General features: G+C 46.1%; 1 protein-coding gene across 2 annotated transcripts in view; it reads left to right on the top strand.

Moving 5' to 3' along the window:
- RTN1 (reticulon 1) overlaps positions 1–15,861 on the top strand; it is a 189,105-nt gene that overhangs the window by 101,215 nt on the left and 72,029 nt on the right. For both annotated transcript variants that reach the window (XM_039536274.1, XM_039536275.1), the window contains one exon: positions 7,167–7,934. In XM_039536274.1, the coding sequence (XP_039392208.1) occupies positions 7,167–7,934 (768 nt within the window). The remainder of the gene's footprint in view (positions 1–7,166; positions 7,935–15,861) is intronic.

Genomic DNA, 15,861 nt, shown 5'->3' with positions numbered 1-15,861 from the left:
CTGTGTACCACTTAAGTCCCATTTAAGTCATTTCTCAAAACAAAGATTAAGTGGGACGTACCTGGTACATACTCCTTGGGCTGGCCTTCTGCAAAAGGGGTGAATTTCTCATAGGGAGAATACCAACAATGAGCCTTTAGATAATGGACAACTTTCTTTCTGATAAAGATAAAAGTTCCCTGTTTGCAAGAAAAAGGTGCCTCTCCAGCAAATTAGAGTTTTCTGGAGAGATTTAAAAATCAGCTGATTTCCCTACAGTCTGGGGAGTAAACCATTACACTAGACAGGCACATTTTAATCTCCATTAGCCATCTCCACGAACATGTGCTGGATCAACACTCGGATATATTATTTCTCCAAGGCTTGTATTACAGGACATCATGACTGCTCCTTTCTGTCAGTGAATAGTTTTGCTTTACCTGAATTGGCAGGCTAAGTTTTGGGGGAACATTTGAAACAAGAATAAATTCAGTGTCAATTGCCAGGGCTTTTCATCTCTCTCTTTCCCACGGCTATTGAACAGAATCTGAATAAATTTAAAGTTAGAGGGAGTCTGCTTAACCACTAGGCTCTGAATACACCACTCTTCGATAAAAGGCTAGCTATCTTCACCTTGCTAGAGCCTAGATACATCTAGCCAGCAGTTCTAGATTTCCCAGTCTTTAATAGCCAGACTAGTAATTATGTATTAATATTTTCTTAAGAGGCACTTTTACAATTGGAGTTAAAGTTTCTAAAATCATCTCCTGTATAAATGTGGATCTGCACTGAACCCTTGTAATTAGTCGATTTCATCATTACACAATCTTATAAACCCCGCAGCAGCCCTGGGAGTTGAGATTTCTCAGTACGCTATGCTAATGCAATATGGACACCTAGAAACAACTCTAGTTTCACCCTAGTAACATCAGTTAGAAGTCTGGTTTCTGATCTGGCATTGGAAAATGATCAAGGATCAACAGGGATCTTATATAAAAAGCAACAGTTATGTTTGATACCATCAACTACACTATTATTTATTTTTGAAAATTGTAAATAATGTTTATTAGCATATACATGTTTTATTTTTAACTTTTCTACTGAAAAGCTAAACAGATACCAGCCTCTAACAAAAATATTACCAATCATCTGGTTTGCTGTGCTATAACCACTAAGTATCAGTGACTTGCTGCTAAGTCCCTATTAAGCCAACAATTTTGATTATCCTTGTACTAAGCTATTGACCAGAAATGCTAAGAGCTTTTAAGGCATGGTCATCTGACATATATATGCTGTGGGTTGAGCTGATTGAATCCTGCACACAAGCATTTGTGAACATTGCTTTTGAATTTGCTTTGCCAGGGTCCGCACCCCCAGCATTCCATGAACATTCACAGGAACAATTTTGTGTTTGCAAAAAGAGAAAGTGTTGTGAATCCTCATGTGACTGGCTGCTGTGTGTTAGATTTCTGGGTTCTAAGAACTAAAATAGGGTTATGTTGTAACCTTTCCGGGAGACTATAAATGTTTTTTATTCTACCTTCTCTGTGTATGCTGTGAACATAACAGGCGGTATGTGGCCTAGTGGCAAACCAGATGGCCCAGTGGTTAGGGCACTGTCATAGGACCTGGGCGATGCAGATTGAATTCCCTGCTCTTTAACAGACATCCTTGGGCAAGTCACTTACCCTTTCTGTATTTTAGGTTTCCATATGTAAAATAGGGATAATAGCATTTCCCTAATTCAGAGGGCTGTCATGAGGACAAATACGTTAAAAATTGTGAGGCATTTGGATACTACGGGCCATAGACGCACCTAAGAGAGATACAGTTGTTGTTCAGAGTTTCTCGGCCCAACACTGCTTTTGGCTCCAACCATATTGAGAGTGATTTGGTCAGCAAAGCGGGAGGGAGGGGGAGAAAATTATTGAGTGAAGAGCTCTGGCAGATGTACCTGTGTGTTCTTTCAGCACCAGCCCGAGGAGTGCCCCACTCATGGGGAAGAGGGCACAGAGGAGGCCAGAAAAGACATACTGAAAATGAGGACTATGGAAAACTGGGGTTTTGACTGAATGAACATTTCCATGACAAGCATCTGCTTTCCTGGCAAGCTCCAATTTTTCAGCAGAAAACAGAACATTTTTGGCCAAAAATTGAAAATGTTCCATTTTCAGTGGTTTTCTGCTAAAAAAAAAAAAAGTTTTGGCAGAAAAAGTGCCATGAAAAAGTGATTTTTGCAGGATTTTTTTTACCCCCATTCAGCTCTTTTGTGGATGTTATCTCCTGGAGAACTTGATGGGCACCTGAACACAGGTGCATTGGGGACAGCACCTCAACTCTGCCCTTCAGCACAAAAGGGTTCATAAAACTGGCTTACCCAGTGAGCTAAGGGTCCTCCTGGAGTATGGAGCCCTCAGCCTGGGAGAAGTAGAAGGGACAAAACTAAAGGGGTCTGGCTGGAACATGCAGTAATCCAGTGAGCCATCCCCAGATAAGATCCCTTAGTCATTGGCTGCTGGGTGCAAATTAGAGCAGTTCTGAAACTAGGGGACAAATCAGTCCCTGGCTTGCCTGAGGATGTAGATGACTTAACACTGGGTTTTCTTCCCCCTTGGGGTCCAGTGCAACGTGGAGCTCACCTGGACCCAAGGACCTTCGAGTCTGCTTGATGGTAGCAGGGTTTAGGCTAATTCTAATCTGGTGTGAATCTGGAGTCAATCCACTGAAGACAATGAAGTTATTCTGGATTTGCACCAGTGTAATAAAAATAATTAATTATCTGCCTCTATATGGTATTTTACAAAGTCAGGAAAACATTATTAGCCCTATGTAACTAAGAAGGAATCTATAGCAGAGAGAGGCAGTGACTTGTCCGGAGTTACATAGCAAGTCAATAGGAGAGCCCGGAATAGAATCCAGATGTTCTTCACTCCTAGCCACATGTTTGTTTCACAAGCCACCATTGCCCCTGAGATCAGAATCTGGGTAGCATGTTCCCCATTGGTTTGTGAAACTTGTCTGTGTGGTAGTTTTTAATTGTATGATTGAAAGTCCCACTCAATGCCTATTATGACCCAATAACCTCTCACTGCCCATTGGCAAGGAGGTTACAGGAATGTCTTGATTCTGATGTGTACATTCTGACTCATCAAAGAATATCGTGTGAGGTCCTAAATGAAAGCCAGGGCCACACTGCTCATTAATATCACTGTGAAATGGATGTACAGATGCTAGGTAAGGAGTTAGGTATGTGTGCTGAAAATATGTTCTTAGCCTTTTTTCAAGGCAGGGTTGACCAATAGGTTTTCTGGCAGACAAGAAATGTAAATTAACCACTGTAAGCTAACATAATGGCAAGCCGTTTACAGGTGAATTCAGAGAGATATGAAAACAGGCAAGCAGCACTTGAAAAATGAGCCACAGGTGGTTATCTTGACTCTGAGTTCAGACAAGGAACTTTAGAGATATAAACAGAAGGCAAAGAAAACACACCTTTATCCTGCATCTAGGAAGTAAACAGGTAATATGTTTACATGCATAAAAATGGGATCTCAACCAACTCCGGTTTAAATGCTGCAGAAGAGTGGGATAAAACTTCTTTATACAGAAGGTTAACCTGTCAAATTTAGTCTCTAGAAAGCGTGATATGATTTTGTTTTATATGTAACTCTTTGTTTCCAACATTCTTATTGTCATTGGAATCGTGAATCGTTGATAATAAACTGGTTGTTTTCACTATAATTATATCTCACTGCTGTGATATTAAGCCTGGTGCCACTCCTGAGTTGAAACTGTTGTGTATATTGTTTCTCCAGGGACAGCCAACCTGGTATTTCTGTGAGTGTTCAGTGGATAAGGGGCTGAACACTACAGGGGGATGCTTCGAGGAACTGGGGAATTGGGGTGCACCTAATTGGGGAGAGGGATAGCTCAGTGGTTTGAGCATTGGCCTGCTAAACCCAGGGATATGAGTTCAATCCTTGAGGGGGCCATTTAGGGATCTGGAGCAAAAATCTATCTGGGGATCGGTCCTGCTTTGAGCAGAGGGTTGGACTAGATGACCTCCTGAGGTCCCTTCCAACCCTGGTATTCTATAATTGTTACCTTGCAAGACAAAGTGAGGGCTGGCATAGCCCAGAGGAGAGTGTGTGAGTGACTAACTGGTGAGGTTACGGAAACTGAAACCCGGTTAAGCACAAGCAAGACTCCCTCTTGTTGGAGGGAGGGGATAACCAGGTGGCTCACAGTCCTGGCTACCTCAAGAACCATCAAACCTCTCACAGTATTTCTGCAGGCTAAATAAAACCTGGCAGTGCATTCATTCCAGGTGCAGGACTCCCACTGATCTCAGTGGGACATATGCAGAAGGATTGCAGGCTTAATGTCTTCTGATCAAGACTGGATGCCTTTCTGGAAGATAGGTGTTAGACACAAGTTATTGGGCTCCATTCACAGCTAACTGAGTAAAAATCTATGGTCTGTGATATACAGGAGGTCAGACTTGGTGATTTAATGGTCCCTTGTGGCCTTAAACTCAAGGAAAATTTATGATTGGGCGCTAGGGACTTTAATGTACACAATAATTTTTTTTCTGGGAAATGTGTTCACAAACTGTGCCAGGAAAATAAAATGAAACAGGAAGGCATATTTGTGAATATTTATATTTCTCCTCAACACAAAGCCATTGAGTGGTTATTTACTGCACGTTGTTGCTGTTTTAACGGCTTTCTTCTACACTCAGTGATGGCAGTGGTTATGTTTTGGCAGCATTATGTTTTAGGGAATGCATGGGCATATTGTTCCATCATTGCATTGCAAAGATCTCCCCAGGGGTGTGGTAGTAAAACAGGAAGTGGGTAAACTAACCTTTCTAGTGTTCCAGGCCAGGCAGTGGGTTTAGGCTAGAATGACATCGGGATGAAAACTGGATGTACCATTAAAATGCATTTTTGGCTGAGCATAATGAGCTGGTAGATTACACACCCATCAGTTGTGATGGTCCTACAGCCAGGATTGGTTTAGCACAGGAGAGTAGGAGTGATTAATTGCTTTATTCCTTAAATTAGAGGGGGATAAATACCATATTCCCCAAATGAGAGGTGGGTAAACTCCATACTATGATACTATACTTATCTATACTACTGCATTTCCCTTAACAATGAGTGAAAATCCTTAAATAATAATTAATCCATCCAACTCTTTAGGTTGATATTAACAATTATCAATACTCATACTTTGTAGCCCGTACAGAAGTTAACTAAGTGATGTACACCTGTCATAAACAGACAGTTAAGGGTTAATTCCTCTTTTACCTGTAAAGGGTTAAGAAGTTCACATAGCCTAGCTGAGACCTGACCAGAGGAACCAATGTGGGGACAAAATGTTTTCAAAGAGGGAGAAGGGAAATCAGTCTTTGGTCTGTTCAGAAAAGTTTGTGCTGGAGTGAAGGATCCAGGAATCAGCCATCTAACATTTCTCAAAAGTAGTAAGTGTTTAGAGAAGGAATGTATTAGATTATGTTTATTTTCTTTTGTGACTTCATTTTGCATAAGAGGGAGAATCAAATTGGGTTTCTTTTGTGTAACTTTAAGGTTTTACCCAGAGGGACATCCTCTGTGTTTTGAATCTATTGTCTGTGAGAGTAGCTTGCATGCTAATCTCACAGAGGTATTCCTTTCAACCTGTTTCTTTAATTAAAAGTCTTCTTTTAAGAACCTGATTGATATTTCCTTGTTTTAAGATCCAAGGGTTTTTTCAATCTGGGCTCACCAGGAATTGGTGGGAGGTGAATCAGTCTCAATCCTGCCAGGAAAAGGGGGATAAAGACTGAGGAAATATTTGGGGGGGAAGACAGAGTTTCGAAATGACTCTCCCATAAACGTTTGTTTAAACTATTTGGTGGTGGCAGTTACTAGATCTAGGCTGGTAAATAAAGCTTAGGGGTTATCGCATGCAGGTTCCCACATCTGTACCCTAAAGTTCAGAGTGGGGGTGACACCTTGACAACACCACACTCCCTTGAGATAGGTAAGTATTATTATTTTTGATAATTTGAAAACATTCTCTTTTACAGAAGGGGAAACAGAGGCAGAAAAGTTTCCAAAGTGACCTCAAATTCTGAGTGAAAGCACCCAACATTCTCTTTTGAAAATCTGGCCGTTAGGACTGGATTTGTCAGATGCTCGGGAACCACAGCTTCCATTGGCTTCAGTTGTAGTCATGGGTGCTCAGCACCTCTGGAAATAAAGCCCCACATTTAAAAGCTGGGCCCCCAGAAATTGAGAGGCCTATAATTAGAGGTCACTTGTGAAAGTTAAGGGTCTAAGCAACTTACCTAGGGCCACAGAGAGAATTGGCCTCAGAGATGGAACTGGAATGCAGGAGTTGCTGATTTCCAGGCTCAGCTCGTTTGACACTCCAATTTAACACATGTGATCATTGCTTCTTCTAGTGGCTGGCCCCAGCAACTATTATTATTAATGATATAATAGCACCTAGAGGCCCCCTGCTGAGATCAGTTGCCCCATTGTGCTGTGTTGCCCCAAGCTCTGTCCCAGTGAGCATAGGGCCAGATTTGCAAAGATATTTAGGAGCTCAAAGGTGCATATAGGCATCTGATGTGCATATAGGCATCTGATGTGCTTTTCAAAAGCACCCAAGTCGGTGAGGAAGTCAATACCTTTGAAAGTGTGGCCTTTTGAGTCTAAGTAGACAAGACAGATGATGGGCAGGGAGACAGAGGCAAAATGACTTACCTCAGGATGCAAAGAAGGTCAGTAGCACAGCCAAGAATACAACCCAAGTCTTTTGACTTATTTCACTGAATCACATTGCCTCTGCACATGAAATAACTGTCACATCTACATATGTTACTCATTTAGCTCAAGTGACAGTGCTTGTGCTGTATCTGCTGAAGGTTCCAAGCTGTCACTGACGACTGTCTGGGTGTCTATTTGACTATTTTGCAATTACATTCAAACTGAGCCTTTCACCCACAGTGCTCGGCGTTTCCTTTCATACAGGTGCATCAGACCAGGTGCTCGTTTACCTTTATTTTTTTCTATAAATTAATCGGATTGAAGATTATTTTCCTCAAAATCTCTGGAAAAGGGGAAGTTTTGCAGAAAGAGCAATTAAAAGAAGTCACTTTGCCATTTCACTGTGTTCTTTTTGTGTGTTTTCTTTAGGTGATGCAGAGGCCTCTCACCTCTTCGATTACAGTTCCACTAAAACATCTAAAGGAGGAGATCGGTCCTTTTACACATCTCTGATAGCAGATGACCATTACACATCTCCACCAGATTCCACCTACTTCTCGGGAATACTGCAAAAAGAAAACAGCCCTGTTACTTGTTCAGACAGCACAGAAGGGTTTAACACAATAGGGCATTCCATTCAAGATGTGATGGGATTTGAGTCCCGTGGGTTGTTTAGCTCAGATTCAGGAATAGAGATGACTCCTGCAGAACCCACTGATGTTAATAAAACCTTAGCAGATCCCATGAAAGTAGAAGCTTATAAATACATGGACATAAGTAGATCAGAAGAGGTAAAATACCAAGAAAGATGCAACACAAGCTTAGAAGACAAGAATACAAGCTTTATCGATAAGTGCCCTGAAACAGCAGCCAAGTTAGAGCATATTTCTGGATCTAAGAAACCCGCTTTTGAGGAGACAAAAGTGGCCAAAGGACAAAACTTTTTTGAAGAATCAACTGTTCCATCCTGTGCAGAGGAAATATTTGGTGATCAACACAGTGCCTCACTGATTACAGCACCGGTCAAGATTACACTCACTGAGATAGAAAGCGTAGGAGAAACTGCAAACAAAGAGTCACCTCCAAATAAGCAAGAAACAGGGCTGAAACCAAGCCATGAAGTGGTTCCAACAGTGACTGTGTCAGAGCCAGAAGATGACAGCCCAGGTTCTCTCACACCACCATCTTCTGGCACAGGTAAGATGTCCGACACCCAGTATCTTACTATGCTAGAAAGTGATTGGGTGAAATCCTGACCCCATTGAAGTTAATGGCAAATCTCCCATTGACTTCAGCCGGGCCAGGATTTCACCCAGTTTGTAAAAATAGCACCCCCTTACTTTGCAGGTGAGTGCTCTGTGTGTGTTCAGAGACTTATCATTCCCTAAACTAATAGCCTGATTTCCAAAGGTGCTGAGCACCTGCAGCTCCCATTGAAGTCAACTGAACTATGTCAGGTGCTCAGCACCTTAGAGGGTGTCAAGGTTTTACTGCTCTTTGCTTCTGTTCACGCTGCAGAGCTGAAACCAAATGGCCAGAGCGAGCTGGAGTACACATCCCCAACAAAACTCTTAATGCTGCCCCCAGCTAGGGAGGCACTGTGGATCAGTAACACTCCTCTGAGAGGCACTGGGCTTCCATTTTGTACTGGGGAAGGGAGACCTTTACAGGGCACAACATATTCCTCTCCCCCCCCCCCCCAGCCTGCTCTGCTGATGTGGGAAACGAGTGGAGGGGAAGAGTGCCCAGCCCACTTACAAAGCCCCTGCCTTTACAACCCTGGGATGTGAAATGGTCTCCCTGTGAAGGTAGGAAGACATCACTCTCCAGAGTGGCCATGGGAGAGCACTGTCACAGGGGGGGCTGGTCCCTGTGAGTAAACCAGGCCCAGTGCCCCTGGGTCAGAGCAGCTGGGCCCAGATGAGCCAATAAAGAGGACAGGGCTACACCTGGGGCTTATAAAGGCTTGTCAGAGCACAGGGAGGGTAGGAGTGACTAGGACAGGAGAGAGATGCTAGAGTAGAGTCAATGCAGGGTGGGGTGGATCCCTGGAGCAAGGGGTCAGGTGCTCAGGGAGGTGGCTGTGGGGCTGGTGGTGTTCCAGAAGGAAGCTGGCTGGGATTGGGAGGATTGCCAGAGACCTGTGAGCAGGGAGGCTGTGAAACTCTAAGAGGGTGAGCTAAGGGACTGTTTTGAGAGTGTCTTTATCTGCTTATGTGGGGACAACAAACCTACTGAAAGGGAGAGTGGGTGTGGCAGCTTGGAAGCTGTGGAAAAGCCTTGTTGTTTGCCATGTTCCAAACTAGACACACATATTTTGATGTAAATTGAGCTGAAACTGATCCTCAGTCAGGGTTTGATGTCACCTGGCCCTGCCTGGGTGCATAAGAGAAAGGAGGAAGTACAAGCTGCCCTCCCCTTACCTCCCCACCCCCTGAAAAGGAGCCGGTGCAATCCACTCAGAGGAGACTGGGATGAGCCTTATGCACCTGCTGGAATGTGACCAAGCTGCTGCTCTGTGCTCTTCATCCCCCATGGGAGGAACTTGCAGACTCTTGCTACAGACCAGCTCCCCCTTGAGCCCCTTCAGGACAGACTATGGCCACAATCTAGCCCTAGCCACAGAAGCCCATAAGGCCATTGTCACAGTTCCTTTTCAAAGCAGAGCTACATTTGAAACCATGCTGTGAATTGCCTTTGCAGTTCAGGAGGGGAGAGGGAGTGGGAGCGCTCCATGGGATAAACACCTCTGTGTACACAGCCTGCACTTGGAAGGAAATGTGCATTAATTTTGTGCTAGCGTTTGTTTGCTAAACTCCCAGCATACAATAAAGCAGAAACCCAGGACAGTGCTAACAATCTCTGGGACCCCTAATGCGATTTAAGCAAGGGCCCTGGCATGAATACTTGGCAGCTGGGAGAGGTTGGAATCCTTGTCGCTGGGAATTAATTATTGTTGGTTTGTATTACAGTAGCAGCTGAGCTCAGGTCCTCCTTTTGCTAGGCACTGCATGTACACGTAGACATTCCCTGGGCCGACGAGCTTACTATTACATAGACAGGCAAAGAGTAAGAGGGAAAAGAGAGAGATTGAGGTAAGTGACTTGCCCATAGTCAGTCACTCTGTCAGTGGCAGAGCTCGAATTAGAACTCAGGGCTCCTGTCTCCTAGACCAGTGCCATGTTTCCAAGCAGAAATGACTTCTCCAAACCACCCTTGCCCCAGGCAGCCTTGTAGCGTATTCCCCATGTTTCCCCTTCAGAACCACTATGAGCCCATTGTAAGATGTACTCAGGACTGCTGTATTCTGATTGTATATTTTTTTAATGCACTGGCAATCAGTGGTATCTGGGATGCTCCACACCCTAGTATTGGAGGGTCACAGGCTGGGGTCATCAAAGCCTCAGGGCAGGCAGGGTGTTGTGGTGCATGCTGGGAGTGGGAAGGGGCAGGAGCTCAGACTTGTTGTGTAGGCTCTGTGGCTCAGCAGGGATGGCTGACAGAAACGAGCCAAATAGAAATATCATGGTTTGTTCCCTAGCCCCTCTACCCCACCCCCCATTCCCCAGGGTTCAGATGGCCTGGCCTAGGCTGCCAGTACTCCTAAGGGAATCTTTGCTCTCTAGGTCAGGCAGAAGAGAGGAAGCCCTGATTCATTTACAGGTGAGGCTGGAAGCAGAAGCAGTTCACCTGCTGCTCAGCTCTGTTCTCTGCTTTGACCTTTCAGTGGCATTTTAGTGCATCGCTGCCCAACTGGGTGATGGAGACCCAGAAGTGGGTTATCAGGGAGCTCCCACTGGGTCACGTGCACACTGACTGAATCAGCAAAGTGTGGGCAGGGGAGCGAAGGAGGAACTCACTTGCTTCTCTCCCCTCAGCGGCTATTTCTCTCCTGCCATCTCCACGCTGCTCCCCTCCTCTTGCCCATCGCCCAGTCCTTGAGTAGTTCATCAGGCTCTGCTACTGTCCACAGAGAAGATGGCAGGAGAAGCAGCTCTTCCAGGCACGGGTGCAAGTAACTTACAGGACTTACCGGTACTGCCGGAGTCCTGAGGGGGGCGTGGCCTCATCCAGAAGAGGCGTGGCCTCTCAAGATTTAAAGGCCCTGGGGAACCAGCTGTGGCTGGGAGACCCAGAGCCTTTAAATCAACCAGGGGCTCCCAGCTGCAAAGGTGGCTGGGAGCCCGCTCAGGGGCAAATTAAAGGGCCCAGGGCTCTGGCCGCCAGGGGGAACCCTGAGCTTTGCGGGGCTGGGGCAGGGATTTAAAGGGCCTAGAGCTCCTGCCGCTGAGGGAAGCCCAGAGCCCTTTAAATCCTGGCCCCAGCCCGGCCACCAGAGCCTCGGCCGGGATTGAAAGGGCTCTGGGCCCCGCAGCCATGGGGAGCTCTGAGCCCTTTAAATCCCAGCCCCAGCCCAGCCGCCCTTTCAATCCCCGCCGTGGAAGTCGATGTGGTCCGGCACGGCATACTGGCTCTTGCCGGTACGCCGTACCGGACCGGACCGGCTTACTTTCACCTCTGCTTCCAGGGTCTGTGAAGCTGGACAGCCTGTTGGAACAGCTGAGTGCTGGGTGGGCCAGGAAGAGAGAGGAATGGGGAGGGAGAAGCACCTCTCCACAGAAGTGTCACCCTACCTAGCAGCACTAGTTCTTCCCACCCTCATCGCCACCACTCAGTACCATCAGCTTCTTACTTTGTAAGCCACCCATTCAGCAGCACCAGTCCCTCACCCACAAAACAGCCAAAAAACCTGTCCAGTGCTCCAAATCCCCACAATCCTTTGCACATCTTACAGTGGTCCTGCTATCTTGCTGACCTGCCATAGGCCTCTGAGCATTCATTTCACCATCCTGCCTATTTACGGTACTTATATGGCCCCCAATTTCTGTGCAATTGGAGTGCCTCACAATCTGTAATGGGGGTTCCAAAAAAAACCCTGTGGGATGTGCTCTCATCTCTGTTTTAGAGGTGCAGGACTGAGCCACAGAAAGACTACATGACAGAGTGGAAGAGTAGGAATTTAGGATGGCCCAGTTTATCTCTGTGATGCTTGGCACGGACTGCGTATCTGGCATAGTGCTCATGTGTGTTCCCTCACACTCCACACCCAGGCCTATTGCCTCTCCATGCTTCCAACAAATCTGTATAAAACTGGCTGCTGGGTTTCATCATTATTGATTTCCCTAACTACTTCCTATTGCATTAGGTCCAGGCGTGTGCACTATAGGTAGGATCCAAATACTGAATATAATTAATATTCCTGGATAGCTTGGAACAAATATACACCATTGTCTGATTATGAGCTGTCTGATCCATGCACATTTCTGCTTCTTAAAGCCCTCATTCAGCAAAGTGTACCTATTCTGCAAAGCACTGCTTATCTTTAAGCACCTGTTTAAGTCCCATTCAAAGTTAAGCACATGCTTAAGTGCTTTGGTGCATGGGGCCTTTAAGGAAACTCCCGTAGCTGTGGGCAAGAATCTTTGTATAATAATCAGGCTTGGAAGAGATTTGCTCTTCTTTTTCATGGGATAATACTGAACTTTATTTCCAAGAAATTCAATTTTTACTGAGGTTTCTTTTTAATATTAAAAGGAAATTAAAAAGCTCAGGTACTAATTGTTGTTTGTTCAAACTTTAATGATGGTAAAAGACTGTCTTCAGAAGCACCATCATATTTGATCATCATATTTCCTAATAATGGCTTAGCATTGCATGGTTACATATCATGGATTACTGGGCTGTTTGCTAATAGTCTCTAATGCATTCCACATGTTCACACACGTATTCACTGAAATGCCTAGAATTGCTTTCCTGGCTTTCCCTGGCTGGGGCCAAATCTTGTCCCTGGTACAGTTTGAATGACTAGGCTGTGCTCTAGAAAGTTCCATGGAAGAGGAGGAAAAGATTGGCTGGTGGATCGCTTCAGCTGTGGCGCTGCTGGCTCTGCTTCCATGCTTTTCCTGGCCCACTTCTGCCCTCTATTCCTTTGCCTGCGGCCCTGCACAGAGATCCCCTGGAAATCTGTATGTTGTGATGCACCACATGGTTGCCATTGCCCTCCATTGGGTCAGAAAATCCTGTCCCCTCATGCAGCAGGACCCCACACATTTTGCTGTGTCAGAGTGTTCCACAAAGGGGAGGTGAGATCCTCCCCTTCTAGTAATGAAAAGGAAGCATTGAGGGGTGAGATTTGCTGTTTCTATGGGTGGAGGAGAAAATAGATGATTGACATTTACTGATTAAAATCAAAATGATCCAAGCCTAACTTACCCTACTCAGGTCTGGCTCCAGGCACCAGCCCAGCAAGCAGGCACTTGGGGGGCGGCCAACGGAGAGGGGTGGCGCATCCAACTCTTCGGCAGCAATTTGGCGGCGGGTCCCTCACTCCCTCTCGGAGCAAAGGACCTGCTGCCGAATTGCCACCGAAGACTGAAGCAGCAGCGGTAGAGCAGATCGCGATCGTGGCTTTTTTTTTTTTTTTTCCTTTTTGCCGCTTGGGGTGGCAAAAACCCTGGAGCCGGCCGTGACCCTACTTCTGTCTGAATTCCCAGTCAAAGCTTCCGTTGTTTCTCTGTCAGTTTTGCTGAGCATGGTGCTCTCTAGAAGCCAGAAGCTGCGGATATGCAGTAAGGCCATGGCTTCCTAACTAAAGCAGGTTTGGAGCCTAGAAAACAGAAGAGCAATACGCTATTGTTCATATCCTACCACTCGATGCTGTGTGGTCAAGAGATAATACACCGCTCCTGTCACTCTGCCATTGTGAGCAGGGAAGGAGGTCAGCAGGTGATTCATCTGACAGGCCCACAAGCATTTGCTTGTTGTAAGCTGGAGAGAGAAGAGCATCACAGCTCAGACTCACCCCCAGTTTACAGTGCTATAGGTCTCACAGAATGAACGGGCCTCTGGGCTTTGTCTGTTGATGAAGAGGAATATATATTTCTGTGTCAGCAACCACCACATTAAATTGCATGCAGATAACTAGGAGCAAAATACTGGGTTAGATTCTCTACCGTGCTTAATTTCTGCTGGGCACTGCAAGGTGGGGAAGCATGATCCTCAGGCTGTTTTATACAGCCCTTGAATAGATTAGAGCAGCCCTCAGTGGTCTCCAGGATGTCACCCACCAACAGAGGTTTGCAGAAGCATTGAGCACTCTGAGAACACCCCTTCCCTGTCCTATACGCTGAGGGCTGCAAGAATGATGTAGAAGCTGGCTAAGTTCTTTCTGTGCCCAGTGGGGAAATATGCCCCTCTTTCTGATCCCTTTTCACCTCGGGATAGAGTGAGCCAGAGCCAATTGTCACTGGGCCAATTTCTAAAGGTTCAGAAGTCAGTTCTGGAAAAGCACCCGAAACCACACATGGTTTACCGGAACCTGTTGAATCTGCAGCACTGAATGGCATGGTATATGTAGCTATGAGACTGTTTTCCATTGTGCTGCCTCTTTAAGAGTGAAGTGTAGGGCACTTGCTATGAATTAGCTCAAGATGACTGCTCTTTCTAGAGCAAGTTTCAGCCACCATGATCTCTTGGATCCTTTACATTTATTCTTAATTTCTGTGTTAGTTCCTTTCATCTAATATAAAAGCCTACAGGACTGAAGGGGTCTGTTTGCTCTTTATCTATGGAAAAGCAGAACAGATGGGAAGTCTTAGGGAGGGGGTCTCACTCACACCCATGAAATTTCTGGTACCTTTTTGCCTCTAACTGATCACAGAAGACCAGCCTTCCTTGCAGTATCTTGGCACTTCTCTTTCCACTGGGAACCAGGAAATGAAGACCTCATATTTTGTTAAGCAATCAACCAAACTTGTTTTGCTTCAAATTTTGTCTGTTTTGGGTGAAAGGTTGGGTCAGGTCTTCTTTTATCTGAACTGGTCCATCCCTCTATAGATATGATATGGTTAACAAATTATACCTAGGAAGATGCTGAAAGATAAGAGATTAAGGCTGTGAATTAGCAAAGCACTTAAGAACATGCTTAAGTGCTCTGCTGAATAGGGATGCTCAGCTGAACTGGGCCCTACCTGAGGGTGAGGGTGGGAGGAGATGAAGTGGGATTGGCTCAAGGGTCTTCCTCTCACTTCCCAGGGGTGTTGTGGTATTATCCCCATTTCACAAAACACGGAAATGCCATCAGGTGGCATCTTGACATCCACCTGATTCTTCAGCAGAATTGTAACATTTAGATCCACCACACAGACCTCTGCCACTTCAGCTAAGGGATAATTGATAGCTGTAGTAGGTTGTCGTCCACGGTGGGGATCAGCACTAGAGAGGGATAGGATGCACACTTTGCCAGAGGGTTTCACAGATATTTGCTGACAGTAGAGGAATGCTGAGACTCAGGAATCTTGGATTCCAATCCAGGCTCTGAAGGGGAGTGTGCTCTGGTGGCCAGAGATCCCTCTGCCTGTTTTCTCCCCTTCCTAAGCTTGACCTTCTGCCTTGTCCCCTCCAATCTGTCCCTGACCCAGTCCCATCTCTTCCACACTCCTGGCTCCTCATCCCCGGCCCATTATAATTGCCTACGCAAACCCAGTCTCCACTACTCGAGCTTCTCTTCCCAATGTCAGTCGCCTTCCCCAGCCCATCCTAGTCACCTTCTCCATGTTTGAGTCTCAGTCTCCCCTGCCTCCCAGTCTTCTTCCCCAGCCAGTCCCACTTCTCCACCCTGCCCAGGGCCTTGTTTCCAGTCTCCTTGTCCAGACAGTTCCAGTTCCTCCCTCCAACCTTCTTGTCTGATCTTTCTCCTACCCTACAGCCTTCAGCCATCCCTGTCTGCCCTGCTCCCCCATCCAGTTTCCAGTGTCTCTCCTCATCCTATCTCAGTCTTCTCCCACTGCCTTCCTCAGCTCCTTGTTCCAGTCTCTTTGCCCAGCCAAATCCTGTTCTCTCCCCCACCCAGGTCCCTGTCAGATCTGTCTCCCCTTCCCCCCTACTCTCCCCACAGCTTGTTCCCAGTCCCTTTGTCTAGTCAGTCTCATTCTCCCCCCACTCCTCATCCAATCTCAGTTCCTCCTCTGCCAAGTGGTTCCAAGTCCCCCATTTCCTTTACTGTCTCCCAGTCTCCCCCCTTGACTACCTGAGCAAGGAGACTGGGAGCCATGGCCTCCCCTCC

This window comes from Mauremys reevesii, linkage group 4 (assembly GCF_016161935.1).
Source record: "Mauremys reevesii isolate NIE-2019 linkage group 4, ASM1616193v1, whole genome shotgun sequence".
NCBI classification, from domain to species: domain Eukaryota; kingdom Metazoa; phylum Chordata; order Testudines; family Geoemydidae; genus Mauremys; species Mauremys reevesii.
Note: the sequence above shows the minus strand (reverse complement) of the source record. Positions and strands in the feature narration are given on the sequence as shown.